General features: G+C 36.2%; 1 protein-coding gene across 4 annotated transcripts in view; it reads left to right on the plus strand.

Moving 5' to 3' along the window:
- The first annotated feature begins 328 nt into the window (after positions 1-328).
- The window catches only part of PDE1A (phosphodiesterase 1A), a 296,807-nt gene continuing 282,393 nt past the window's right edge, over positions 329-14,742 (plus strand). Inside the window, exons 1-2 of one of the 4 annotated variants that reach the window (XM_028509582.2) lie at positions 329-515; positions 741-851. In XM_028509582.2, coding sequence (XP_028365383.1) covers positions 751-851 — 101 coding nt within the window. In that variant the 5' untranslated portion in view covers positions 329-515; positions 741-750. Of the gene's footprint in view, positions 516-573; positions 852-14,742 lie in introns of those variants that run through there. The other 3 variants (XM_028509580.2, XM_028509581.2, XM_036023219.1) reach the window with 3 other exon arrangements.

Below are 14,742 nucleotides of genomic sequence, written 5' to 3' on the forward strand. Positions count from 1 at the left end.
TAGTTAGATTGGCAGTTACCTACAGTTCGGAGTTGCTAGGAGAAGGTGAATAAGCATGATTACAGCATCAATAACAACCTGTGGAGCTCTGTGGTCTGTCTTTTGTATGGCTTTGTATGTTATTTTCTCATTGTCATCATTAATATTGGTTGCATTTTTCTGTTACAGCATGATATATTTTTAGTTGTTGGTTCCAGAATAATTAAGAGACAAAAACGTTGGCATTTAAAGCAGGCACTTTTTTCTCAGGGTGGTGCTGCTGATACGGATTCCTGCCATCTGTTTTCTTATTACATACTGCCCTCCTTTCATTGGTAGAGAGGAATTCAGCTTCTTCTGGTGCGCTAAAGTCATTCACGTTTCTCTTGTGCATACCAGATCTCATAAACTGTAGGAATTCTGATGTGCTTCAGTGCACGGAACAGTAACAAATGAGCTGCTTTTGGGGAGAGCTGGAGAGCTCAGTTGGTCAGTAGTACAGTAGCAGGCTCACATGTGCGGATTGTTTCTGTGAGGTCAGAGGATCTGTTTATATTGCTGTCTGCTTGGGGCGGGGGTGATGTGGTGAACAGTGGGTATGCCTGTCAAAGTCAATAGCAATTCTGGCAGAGGCTGCCCTTAGCTTTATAAATCTGCAATGTTCTGATACATAAGAGATGCTGCTGTGTAACTGAGGTTTGTAGTGGACTGAGGAATGCTTGTTCTAGCTGTTGAAACTGACTGTAACTGTGTTGCCCTAGGAGTATCATCATGGGCTCTACTGCTACAGGAATTGAAGAACTGGAAAACACCACATTTAAATATCTTATAGGAGAACACACTGAAAAAATGTGGCAACGCCTGAAAGGAATGTGAGTAAGCTCTCTGCTTGGTTCTGTGTTTTTATCCCTCCCCCCAATTTGATTATTAACATGAATAATTGTGGTGCTATCTTACTTTTGTGGACTAGTGTTTCCTTTAGAAAGGTTTCTCTTAAAAAAATAAAACGTACCAGTCTCAGCTAACAACCTGCTTGAAAGATAACTATTATTTTTGCACTTGTATGTTTTATGTAAAGTAAGGCAACTCCTGAGAAAAGGAATCCACTTTACTGCTGTGCTACATGGCTTCTCTTATGCTCCTGTGTGTTGTTTAGATGTGCAGAGAGGTAACAGGCGCACTGCTCGCAGAAATAAAATTCCACTGGGCAAATACAAAGATTAGCACTGGTACTTATTTCTCTGTGATTAGATTTTGGAAAAAAGGAGAGGATTAATATGATAAACAATTAAACTCCATTGTGCTTATTCTTTATGTTTTTAAAAATACATATGTGGTAAAAATACTATAAGCATACTAAACTTACTGGAGAGTTTTGGCTTTAAATTAAAGAATTCACTTCTTCTGAGAGTACAGAATAGCTCATGAGATAAAATAGACCTTAGGAAGGTGGGTCAAGAGCTGTGCTTATGCTAAGCATAAAATGTAAATAGCTGAGTCAAACTTTAATGGAAATTCTACCCACCTTGTCATTTAAACAATATTTACATTTTTTTCCTGTGTATGCTACCAATTCCTGCCTAGTATTTCAGCACACTGTATTGCATGCTTTATTTTAATTATGTTGTGATTTAAAAATCAGTTTTAAAGTTTGGATAAATATGTGCATATGAATGTTTACAAGCCTTTGCTTAGCATACTTGAATATTTCAAATAAAAATATATTTGCTTTTCTATGATATTGGCTGAAGGAATCTTATACTGTGTAAAATAGAGATTTTCTGGGATTCATATGTCTAATGCTATGTTTACATACTATTTTATAGAATGCAACATCTCACTAGATTGAATGTTGCTATTTTGATATGTATGATTTTTTAAAAGAAAAATTGTATCAAACTTTCTTTAGAGGTAAAATGCCTTCTGCTTCCTTCCATTTGAATGTATTTAGTGGTATTTTATATTTCAACAGTCTGCATATTTTCTTACACTTGAAGTAATGCATGGCATTACAGTGCACTAGTATAAGAGCAACTAATAAGGCAAACAACATTGAACAAAGACCAACTTTTAAAAAGAATCTGGGGGATTGACTGTGGGAGTGCGGGGCAAGGTAGGGGAGATCAGTGGGGAAAAATGCAGGACAACTGTAACTGAAACACAATAAAATAAAATAAAAATAACATAAAAAACCAAAAAACTAGTAACAAAATAAAAAGGAAGCCATCTTTACATCATTTGAATGAATTACAGATATATGTTTCTAGGATCCATGGTAGATTTAGAAATTACATTTTTTTGGTTATTCTGTAGGTAAATGAATAATCCTACAAAAGCAAATAACAACTTACACATTAATTAACATTGATGAAAATTGAGCATTGGCAGTCATCAGAGGATGTGCGTCTAACCTAATGAGTTGATGGACATCTGTACCAGACAAATTATATCCCATACTGCAACCTACTTTAGATTTTCTTCCCTTTGGAGGAACGGAATGTGTTTGTTTGTTTGTATTTGTTCTATTTTTTTTGCAGTAATATGAATATATGATGATTTACAGTAGTGAATTTATGTATATGTTTTTAAGAAATTTGAAAAGTGACTTTGTGTTTACCTAACATGTTAGGGCAAAGTTAGGTGAATTTTACTTTATCAGTTCATCTCAAAGATGAGTTTGTCACTTTTTTTTTTCAGGAGAGGGTGATATAGTCACTCAAGTGTAGAACTTCCTGACTTGACATTCAACATTGATGTAAGGTATAAAAATATACGGGTCCAGCACCAATAATGCCCGTTTTTATTACAAAATGTTTTATTATAAAATCATAAGCTTGTAATTCTGTAACATATCAATATCACACTCAAGCACACCATATGATATTTTAGGTGAAATATTCAAATTAAAACTATAAATTATTATATCCATTTTATTACACTCAAGCAGGCCTTACTTCAGATGGCCTTGTGTGTACACACTAAGTAAATTTTGAGTTATGCCCACACAGAGCCACTGAATGACCATTTTAGGAAAAGATTGCTGATAACTTGGATTTTAAATATTATTACTAACTGATTGAAATGACTGTTTTGGCATGAAAGAAAAAAGAAATTTGCATTAGGTACTATTACTTAACTTGTACATTGACTTAAGATATTTCTAGTATTCTAGGATTAGAATTGTCAAAACAAGTAGCTAAAATCTGCTTGCATGACTAATGACAACCAAATTGTATAATTACGGTTTTTTTGTGTAGTCTGCATTTGAAGAGTGATATGAGGGACTTGCTATTCCATTGCTGAAACTGTCTTGCCTATTTAAAATGTAATATTGACTCAAACAGAATTTTAGCTCATCGAAATTGTTAGTATTAGAATGTTGCTCTTAAGCATTGGCATTTAAAACCTTGCTACTCATGAAAGCTATGAAACACTTCTGTATTTTTTTTTTAAGTTTGGGAAGATAGACTCAGTGAAGGCTTTTAAATATTTGCCTGGAAAGTGATTTTTTAAATCTTTTACTGTATCTAACTTCACAAATACATTGCTTACAACAGGATATTTTGTTTTTAAGTGGGTTTACAATATGTGCATTTTTTAGGCTAGGTAGATATAGAGACAAAGGTTAAAGTAAAATAGGGTTTGTTCAAGTATACCTTACTGATGTATAACACAGGCCACCATAGGTAGCTATTTGCAGAAATATATTTTATAGGCATTATCATACCACATAACATTTTAGAACTTTTTTGAGTCCACAGAAACAATCTTTAAATTTTGAAACACATGCAAAATTATTGGTAAACTAAATTAAAATATCAATTTATTGTACTGTTTTACTGATTTCTTTCATTAAGCTCTTTTAAATCACCTTCATATAATATTTAATTAGGACACCATATTCAGTGATGTGCCAAGAAATCTCTTATTCCACTGTGGGAAGAGTGGTGCAATTTCCTCTTCTCATTTCTGTGTATGAATCTGTATGCATTATTCTATCAATTTACTTTTTACAGTCATGACTTTTCTTTAGCTTTCTTCAATCCATCTTCTACTAACTTGTCACTCAATGACCATTTAGGTTTCACGCTGTGACTCATGGTCTACGATGTAGAAATGCCAGCAAATGACTAGCATCACGTTCTTCATAAACTACATTTAAAAAGAACCATATACTTCTTAACTTATCGGTTGTTTAGGACCTGGAAAACACTTCTTATTTCTTTGGTATCTCAGCACCTGGAGAAGCATCTGTTTCAGAATATTCCAGGACTCTGGGACCTGTACTGCTTCCTACACATTATGAAAAGTTTTCTAACACTAGCCTTTGTAAAGATGATTAAGTTGTTGATTCCCATGAGGGAAGTTGATTTGAAACTTTTATGTTTGTTTTTATTTATGTGCCATGGTTTTTAGAGATGATCCTTTTTTTGTGTCATGGTACCGCTGTTTTTTTTTCTTCTCCAGAAGTACAATGGTTCTACAATGGTAGGTGGTTAAAAAAATCAAGCATGTTTAAAACATGGGTGCTGCTCTCTCCAATCAGTGCCACTGTTCTAAGGATTCAGTCTAAGGGGTGATAACATTTCCAGAAAACTATAATCCTGTACAAATTCCAGTAAAAGCCACTTGGCATTATAACAAAAACTAAATAAGAATATTGTCTTAGTCATTCAACAGAAGAGGGAAAGTTTGAACTGCTTAAAAACACAGATTACTGAAAAATGTGAGACTCACTTTAGAACTTATTTTCAATTCCCTCAGTTTCTATAGATGTATGATGAGAACAGACAAACATTTTATAATTAGAAACTAACTTAATGTATGATATTTAATTTTACATGTACAGACATTTACTTCCTATCTCTCCCAATCCAGACAAATGTTCAGATAGTGAGGTCTGGAGCTGTGAGTGTAACAGTGGAAAGATCAGAAATCAAACTTCTTTCTTCTTCTTTGATTGGTGGTATGCATGATGTTCAGTAATGGAAGAATAAAATGTTAAGAAGCAGACAGTGAAGGAGAAAGCAGGAGCTGTGTAGTAACCCTATACCTAATTTCAATGAGCTGTTGTTATTGAAGAGGGCAGTGTATGGTGTAGTGTCAGATGAAGTAAGCCCAAACCCTTATCACCAAGAAGGTGCAGCAGAAAGACATATGTAGAATGGAAATGGCAAAAAAAAAGTGAAATGACAACAGTTATTAGCACTGTATTCCCAAACTGGAATTGTGTACTCTAGGGTGAAGCAGCATTATTGATTAGGAGCAAATCTGATACTTTTACTCTCCTGCTTCAAACATTTTAAAGCTTTCTAGTGTCCTCTCTTCCAAGTTCAGCATCCTTCACAGGGTCTCCCCAAACCTGCTCAACTTTTGGAGCCTCCCCTCATGCCTCTCCCTCTGTGGCCCCCTCCCAACCAGACCAGTGTTGCCCAAGAGAAAGATGCTTATCACTCATCTGCCTTTGCTGATATTATTCTCTTACCCCAAAGGAAAAACTCCTTTGTCCTCTCATTCAGAGTTGCTCTTGCTCCCATGATGCATTTAGAGATGTGTGGGGATGGTTCTGGTTGTTGCAGGGCCAGAGGGTGTTTCTGCATTCAGTGGGCAGCAGGGCCTGGGCATGACTGATGTCCTCAATCATGAGGTTGGGACATTGTCTCATCAGGAAAAGTTATCCTACTCAAAATGCTAATAGCCACCTTGTGACCAAATACTTAAAGATCTCTTCTTAAATTTTACTTGCAAAGGAAATCCTTATTTACCCTCCATACTAGGTTAATTTCCTATATTTGACTCAAAAAGTAACCTGGACTTTCCTTTGCATAAAAGAAAATGTTTTCCTTCCTATTGTATCACAAGCTACTGAGTGCAAGAGTCCTGCCCATGCAATTTGCTTTTGGATCCCCATCACCTTGCCTGTTACCTGGCACGTAGGAGAAAATGCAGTAAACAGTTCTTCATCACTCAATGAATGAATAAAATTCTAAGTCCTTGGTGGCTCTAACTACATAATTAGAAGATCCGTGAGGCTGCCAAAAGCAGGCCTAAAGCAGGTTGGAGGAATGAAGATAGATTCACAGCAGAATATGGACAAAAAGATGAAAGGAAGTAGTGTTTGTTTATAATCTACTAATCATCAGAACCTTTCAGATATAACATATTTGTATTCTTATTTACTTTTCCAACAATTTCAGGGGGTAGGTATTCTAAGTTGATTAAATAGCTAGTATCTGATGGAACTTGGAGTTAGACACAGATCTGCTTTCAAAACAAAAAAGCAGAAATTCTCAGGAGGCTTTCCTAGAAAATTACCTAGAAAGATCACTAGAAAAGGATCCAGCTTGGTGCTTCCTGAAACTCAGTTAATAGGCCTTGTGGTAGGCAGACCCTTTGCCCTCCAGTCACATCCATGTCCTAATCCCTAGACTTGTGAAGGTGCTTTCTCACATGTCAAAGGGAAAGTTAGGTGGCAGATAGAGTTAAGTTTGCTAGTCAGATGACCTTAAAATATGGAGATTAGCTGGGTTTATTCAAGTGGTTCCAGTGCAATAACAAGGGTTAATAAAAGTGGAAGAGGAAGGCAGAAGACAGAGTGCTGTGATGTGAAAAGTACCTGAGTTGTCTTTGTCAACACTGAAGAAGGAGGAAATAGGCTATGAGGCAAGGATTGTGGGTAACCTCCAGAACCTGGAAAAGGCAAGAAAACAGTTTCTCTCTCTAGACTCCCCCAAAAGAATGTAGCCCTGCTGACACCTGGTTTTAGCTCAATGAAACTTGCATCAAACGATCTGCAGAACTTAAGGTAATACATTTATGTTTATGTTGTTGTTATTGTTGTTGTTCAGGTACAGTTGTTTCCATTCCCTCCACCACCACTCTCCCCCATCCCACTCACCCCGCCTCCCACTCTCAATCCTACCCATTTGGCTTTGTCCATGGTCCTTTATACATGTTCCTTGATGACTCTTCCCCTTCTTTCCCCTGTTATCCCCCTCCCACTCCTCTCTGGTTACTGTCAGTTTGTTCTTTATTTCAATGTCTCTGGTTATATTTTGAATCTAATCAACAAAGCAAACAAGCAAGCAAAATATAACCATGTGTGTTGTTTTAAGTTGCTAAGTCTGTGGTAAACTTGTCACAGCAGCAATAAGAAACATACATGTCTCCTGTAACAGAGTAAAAGAATACTTAACCAACATGACCACTCCCATATCCTACCTACCATTTCCCAGCTCTCTCTCTCTCTCTCTCTCTCCCTCTCTCCTTTTCCCACTCCTAACATTCACATAAACCTAGAGGTGGGGCTGCCTAGGTCACTCTTTGGCAAATTAGAGTAGACACCCTTTGTCCTTAGCCGTTAAATAACTGACTGTCTTCTGTCTAACCCTGGCTTACATGCCCAGACTACCAATTTTCTTATCAAGCTCTGATATTGAGTATACATGCATAGTGAATTCACTTTAAATGTCAAAGAATAATGTTATGCTATCTTCTTGGAAATTGTCAATAAATGTTAATCTCTGTTCTCAGATTATTGAGCATGTGATGGATTTTGATGGATTAATCAGGCAAATTAGTTTTAAAAAACTGTCCTTTAGACATAAAATTAATTTGAAGAATACCACTTCACAAAATCTATTCTGTTATATAAATATAATATTAATATAAACTTTAGTCCTATGAAACATTATGGTATGGTTTGTAGAATGGACATTGTTGAAGTGAAATACCTTCAAGAATAAGAAATTAAACTTTAGAGTCAAGTATTTTAGCTGAGTGACCATGGACAATCTATTAACTTCTCTAAACTTTATTTATTTGTAAAATCCGATTATTTCATTCATCATTTATTCACTCATTCAACAAATGCTCACTAATTGGATAGTTTGTCAGGCACTATTTTAGGCACAGGAACTTACATTATAGTAAAGGAAACAACAACAAAACTAAATTATAAATAATGAGTTAATATAAAGTAAGAAATTACCTGAATAAAATGTACCAGGTGATGTGATCAAGAGTTACTTGGAGAAGGTATTTTAGATCATGAGGAATGATTTATCTGAGAAGTTGACTTTTCAGCTGAGACGGACAAAAATTTATACTCCTTAGGATCTTACGGTGAGAGGGGGCTGATGAATGACATTGCTAATTTAAGTTCAGGATTAGGTGAAGGGTAGATGTAGGAGTCAAGTTGGTAGAGATCTAAATGTCAACTTTATTGAAGACTAAACTTGGAGGATAAGGTTTTTGGTCTATAGAGCTAAACAAGCCAGAATACCTCGGACTTCAACTTTCCCTCCAAAAGTGCATATTTTCCTGGCAGGGGACAAAATCTCTCCTCCTAAACTTACCACATGGCCTCTAAAAAATGGGAAAGGATGTGTTCTACAAGCAGAAAAATCCCTTCCCTACCCCCTGAAAAGGATAACGTGTACCCCTACGTCTAATTCCTTCTTCGCAATTCACCAACCAAATGTTTCTCCTCCTCCTCTGTGAAAGAATGTGAAAAGTGGCAAAGAATCCTGGAAAGATTTTCCAGTGTAAGGTCCTTCCACTCAGAAGGAAGAATTAGGGTCCAGGAATCTATTTAGATGCTGTCCAAATAAAGGTAGTGAAAATTAATATAATAATGTCTATAAGAAATACAGCATGGCACACAGTATGCTCTCAAAGTCTTTTAATTATTAACATTCCTGTAATCTTGTTCATTTTTGTGTATTTTGATTCTGCTATTTAACAGCTGTACGACTTCTCCAAGTTGATTAATGTTTCGATGTCTTAGTTTTCTTATCTGCAAAATGGGAATGATATCATTATCTATCTCATAGGTGTTGAGAAGAGTAAATAAATTAATACTTGTCAGAATTCAAGACATTCTAGCTGTTATCATTATTATTATATGCAAAAGCAAAAGTCTTTTTTTTTCCAAGCAATTTTCTTGTCAGAATTAGTGGAAAAAATAGAGTGTCAAGATGAGAAGAGTTTCTCTTAGCTCAGTGGAAGTGGTCTCACCACATCCCCAGGTTCCTCTTCAGCAGAACAGAGCATTTACATTCCCGTGGACAGGCAGGAGTTATGTAACGAGAGAGCACTGAGGAAAGAAGTGGACTGGCCTTGATGGTTCACTGATGGACGAATCGACTGAATGGATTCAGCATCTTTAGTTCAGCATCTTGTGGTTGCTTTGGAACAAAATTTAGGTCTCTATAATCATGTATGACTCAGGGCTGGTCTTATTTTCTGAACCACTCTGGCTTGAAAATCACTCTTTAGGTATTCCTTATCATGGTCTGTGTGTCTGGCCGAAAATGGAATTTACTTCTAAGTAATTACTAGAGTCCCATAGCCTTCCTTTTGCTGATTCATTTAGAAAGTACCAAATAACCATTATGCTACTAGATTGTGACATTATGACACTAGATTGTGTCATTTATTCTAAAATTTCTATCATCTAATCAAATATAAACATTTGATCAAGTCGGAGCCCTATACGAAAGGTATGAAAAGACCTCTTTTTTAAAAAAAGATTTTATTCATTCATTTTTAGAGAGGGAAGGGAGGGAGACAGAGAGAGAAAAAGAGAGAAACATCACTGTGCGGTTGCTGGGGGTCATGGCCTGCAACCCAGACATATACCCTGACTGGGAATTGAACCTGCAACACTTTGGTTCACAGCCTGTGCTCAATCCACTGAGCTACACCAGCCAGGACCTGAAAGGAACTCTTTATTAACATAATGAAACAGATGTCAGCATTAAAGGCTCAGGAGAATCGTCATTTCAATGTACTGGTCTGAGCAAGTGTTAGACACGAATAGTTACTGTTAAGGAAATACATGAAAATAATAACAGGTCAAGAGATACATGTAAATGAAGCATTATGACCCTTTTGTTTTCTTCTTTAAGCTATACTTTCTTGAGGTTGTTTAAAGAGATTATATTTTATAATATATTTAAGAACATAAATTTTTATTAAATCAGGCTCATAAAATGCTCAAATCATCATTTCTGGTAGCAAAGTTTTTATACTAATAGCTATTCAAATAATTTTATGAGCCATAAAACAGTAGTAAAACCTCTAAGTATAAAGTCTATACAGCAAGAAAACAGAGGCCAACCTCAAACCCCCCAAAAAGTGGGGAGGGTCAGGAGAGTCTTGGAATTTTGTATGTGAAGCAGGTCCTTAATGATTTAGAGGAAAATCAAAACGGACCCACTAGAAAAGCAACAGTGTGCTGACTCTGATCCACTTAGCACTGAGATTCCTAAGACTTGGTTCAAAATAAATTGCATTTGGAGCAAGATGAGACAAAATGCAAACAAGCTGAGCATCCATCACATTTTGATTGGCTTAAACTATTTTAAATTACCTCATAACTGAATACTATCAGTAATCATAATTCATAGTAATGTGTTTTGCTTTATCATATCTAAAGGATTTTTCTTTTGATTTCTGTGGTTCAGGGCAGTTATCCCAATTTCTTTTTTTCTGATGAGGAAACTGAGCCTCAGAGACACCGGGTGACTTGACCATTGGTTCCCAGTTAGGAAGGGGAGGGCCAGATTCCAAGGCCCATGCCTATTCCATTTAACACTGACTTAGGTAATTCCATTTAACACTCGAGACTCACTGTAAAGCCTGACCTTTCAGGAGTTAAAAACTGTTCCCTTGTTTTGATTATTCCAAATCCTGCCATCTGTTTGCCTAGTTCTGCATCCTCAAAGCCGAATATCAAGGGGAGTTATCACTTGGCATAAGCTTTAGATGTCAGAAGCTCTTCACTTTTATCCTTCTCTAGATAGGCACTACATTACCCCATTAATTAATCCATTTAAACAATGATTAAAGTGGTATTTGCAAAAGAATTAAACTTTTCCTAAACCCTCTTGCCACTTCAGAGCTTGGAAGACCCTTACAAAATTATTTTAATCTTTTTGGCCTTTGGTATCCCACACAACAGAAGATGCTACATGTACCTGTACCTGATGATTTTATTTACTAATAAGAATAAAGGCAGGAGTTCTAATGATTTAAAACTGGGCTATGCTGCTGCTTCTCTTCTTGTTGTAAAGGATTTTAAACATGCAATGAGGTTCTTTTCTGAAGTAAAGTGAGCAGAGTCTTTTCTCCTCTTGTTTATTTTAGAAAAATAATCTAAATATATTTTATTATGCTTTATTTCCCACAGAGAATGTGAACTACTTAATGGCACACAGTATTTTTTCTCATCCTTTTTTAGTCTGCATTTGATGATGGTTAATAATAGGTGGATGAAGGGGCTTCTTATTAACTTTTAGAACTCTCAAAATCTCCAGTACCTCCCACCGGTTCCAATATGAAAAAGACTTTTTATATATGTGACCCTCTTGATATTTCATCCCCCAGAAAATCTCTGTCTGCTTTAATGTTTCAGGTTTTCCAAAGAGCAGTCTGTTGTCCAGAAATTTTTCCATGCTGTTGTTTACTATTGCAGCCTTTCTGACTTTGTTCATAACTTCCTGCTTCCACTGTTGGATTATCCCTCCCACCCTGACTCTGAGCTTGGCCGTGCAACTTGCTTTGGCCAATGGGATCTTAGCAGTGTGATGCAAGCAAAGACTTGAAAAGGAATTATGCATTAGAGCATACTCTCTCTTGCTGCTCTTTGGAACTCTCATACTAGCAGGGCAAGAAGCCTGGTTCAGACTACTGGAGCGTGAGCACGTGGAACAGATATAAACCATTGCAGCTGGGGCTCCACTAGACTCTCCAGACCATCAACCGCCGGACATGTCAGTGAGGCCGTCCTGAGGTATTAAACATCCTCCAACTCAGAACTCATAGGTTTTGGCTACTAAATTGTGAGATGTAAGATGGTTTGTGGCACAAGAAAAGCCATCTAATATAGCCCCCAAATCATGCTCTTAGCTTTTTAATTTTTTGTATAATTCTTCTCTAGTTTGCACAGCTTTTTCCTACTACCATTCTGCTTCTTTTACTCCCATCATCTCCTATCACTTATTTCCTTGATCCAAACACAATTCAGTATATATTTAAGAAATAAAATCTAAAGTTCTTGTTTTCAGAAAGTCAGTCCAATAAAATTCTCTTCCACATGATTTCCATCTGCAACAATATTTCTTTCAATATATGATCCCTCAGTGGCTTGTATAAGTCAAGTTGTGTTGCTTTATTTCCCACCAAGTAGTAGAGAAACATAGAACAAGGCAAAGAAACTGCATAGTTGCGTAAGAGAAGATGGTTCGTAGCCTGTTACCCTGGCAACAGGTCCTGGGAAGGCCAGGGCTGCCTACACATCCTGTTGCCCTGACAACAGGTCATGCAGGGCATGGGAAGGCCCAGTTCCCACTCTGTTAGGCTTCTTCTTTAAAACCACAAAGAAAAAGAAAAAAGTAATTTTACATCTAGTTTCCCCCCACCTACATATTTCTTCTATTATCTGAATCACATTAGCATAAGATTATCTTTCCAGATGTAGGAGAGGGCAAGAAAACAGTAATCTCAAGTTTTACATACATAAACTCTGAAACATTTGCTGTTTTTTCATTGTGTAAAGAAATAAATGGGGGAAAAAAGAAAAGAGAAGGAATCAAAGTAGTAGGGAGAATAAATTGTGGGAACCAGATAAGTAGCATATGAATAACATAGCAGCCAAGAGCTGACTTTGGGTGGGCATCACTCAGCTACATTGGATAGGTTTAGGGAGTCCATCTGAGAAAGTCATATTTGTTAAATGGTTACTTATTTGGTTATCTTTATTTTTAGAGCAGTAGTGTATAACCAAACATCATAAAAGATGCAATGTTATAATTTTCTATCAAATTAATTTTTAATTCTTTAGAAATTTCCCACTCTGTCATTCTTACCAGCTATTTTTTTCATCACTTTTCTTATCACATAGAGTAGATAAGAAAGCAATCTGATCAAACTTTTTCCTTCTTCCCTCTCACTTTTCCCCTTAAGCAATTGGTTTGATTACATATAAGAAATACAATTTATATGTATCTTTTTCAAGCTATATATTGCTGTGTCTTCATAATTTATGGTTTATATAAAATAGTTGTCTTCAAAACTGGGACATGCCATTAGTTTTACTATTATTAACCTCTACCAACTTTTCTGTTAACTGAAATCTCAGTTGACTCCTGGTTTTAATTGTAAAGTAATAACTTCAAAGTATATAACTTTTATAAACTCTAACTCTTATTGCTAAAGAGAGAAATTCTAGCAAAATCTTCTTTCACAAAACAGGGAAAGGGATTTGCGGAGAAAAGATTTTAAAATTACATTGAGTGAAAAAGGAAGCACAGGCTATTGAAGAGGAGTATCTCAGGGAGAGACTCTAACCATGTTACAACTGCATTTCTGGACAGACAGGATGGGAAATTTGGAGCTGAATCACAATATCATTAGAGTCAGAGAAAAGCACTCATGATCATCTGAGACTAGATTCGGTGACTCCTCCAGGTACTCTAATTGCACTTCAGGTGCCTTTGTTATTGTCCATTTAATTGTTCTGTCCTTTAGGTACTCCTTCTTCCAATTTTTGTGGTAACAAGAGGAAAGAGGTAGAATTCATTTGCTTATTATTTTGTCCTCAGTGGCTAGCATAGTACATTGCATGAAGTAAGAACTTAAAAATATTTCATTATAACAAAAACCAGTAATCAGGCAACATGAAACAACTCTGCACTTGAATGGTATGCCAGTAAAGCTACAGCCATTTAGCAGTAATATTAATCCAGACTGGAAGTGTCCAAAGTTGACCAGCACAGAATAACATATTTTGGGGAGTGTGACTATCTGAGAGAGAGAGAGAGGGAGAGAGAGAGAGAGAAAGAAACTAACAAAAACAAAAGACAGACTTTGTCCTACAGAATTTAGAATCTCAGAGGATTATTGTTAAGATAAACAGTGCAGTCAAATTGCCCAGGTGCTGTGTCTTACATAAAATAATCATTGACAAATGGTAGCCATTATTGTACATTACTTTTGTGGTACAACTATATGTAAGTACTGTGTTTGTTTTTGCCCTTTTCTTTACTAAGTATGAGACTGAGAAAAAAATTGACATTAAACTGTATGATGGGAGGAGGCAGAGGCCTTCATTCGATCCCATCGAACGAAGGGATTCGTTCCCTTCGATTCCATCATTGAATGAGTAACTAAACTTGCTACTCAAAGATTCCAATTTCCTAAATTCTATACTACTCATCGGATTATGTTGAGAATATCTTTCAGTGATTAGTAAATATTCTGGCCTCATATGACCTTGTAGCCCTGGGAATTCTTGAAGACTGCTGTGTGTCCAGTGAGAGTTAATTGCCTGCTGAAGTTTCCAAACTGTAATGAGTCAGACAGAAGGAGATAAGCTGACCAAACTTGGAGATGATCAGACTAAATAGTTTATATTAGCTTCCAGGATACTGTTAATGTTCCACTGTTGAGTTAAAAACTAACTAATCTCTTTGCACAGATCTTCAAAGGTAAACTCACAAGCGAAGTAGTCTTGAAATTTCACAATGTGTTACAGCAATTTTAAGTGTTTGAGATTTTTTTACCTGACATTCAAGTCCAAGGTGTGAGACGGGCCTTGAACTAAAACCATCATTTTCAAACTGTCACTTAACATTTTTGTTCTCTGACTTCATATCATATCATATTTTAATTGGGGAGAAATATTTGTAAAATGTGCATCATAATGTGCCCATCTAAGACCTAACCAATCTATCCATAATCAAATTAGGTTAAGGAGAG

The sequence above is a fragment of the Phyllostomus discolor genome, chromosome 4 (assembly GCF_004126475.2).
Source record: "Phyllostomus discolor isolate MPI-MPIP mPhyDis1 chromosome 4, mPhyDis1.pri.v3, whole genome shotgun sequence".
NCBI classification, from domain to species: domain Eukaryota; kingdom Metazoa; phylum Chordata; class Mammalia; order Chiroptera; family Phyllostomidae; genus Phyllostomus; species Phyllostomus discolor.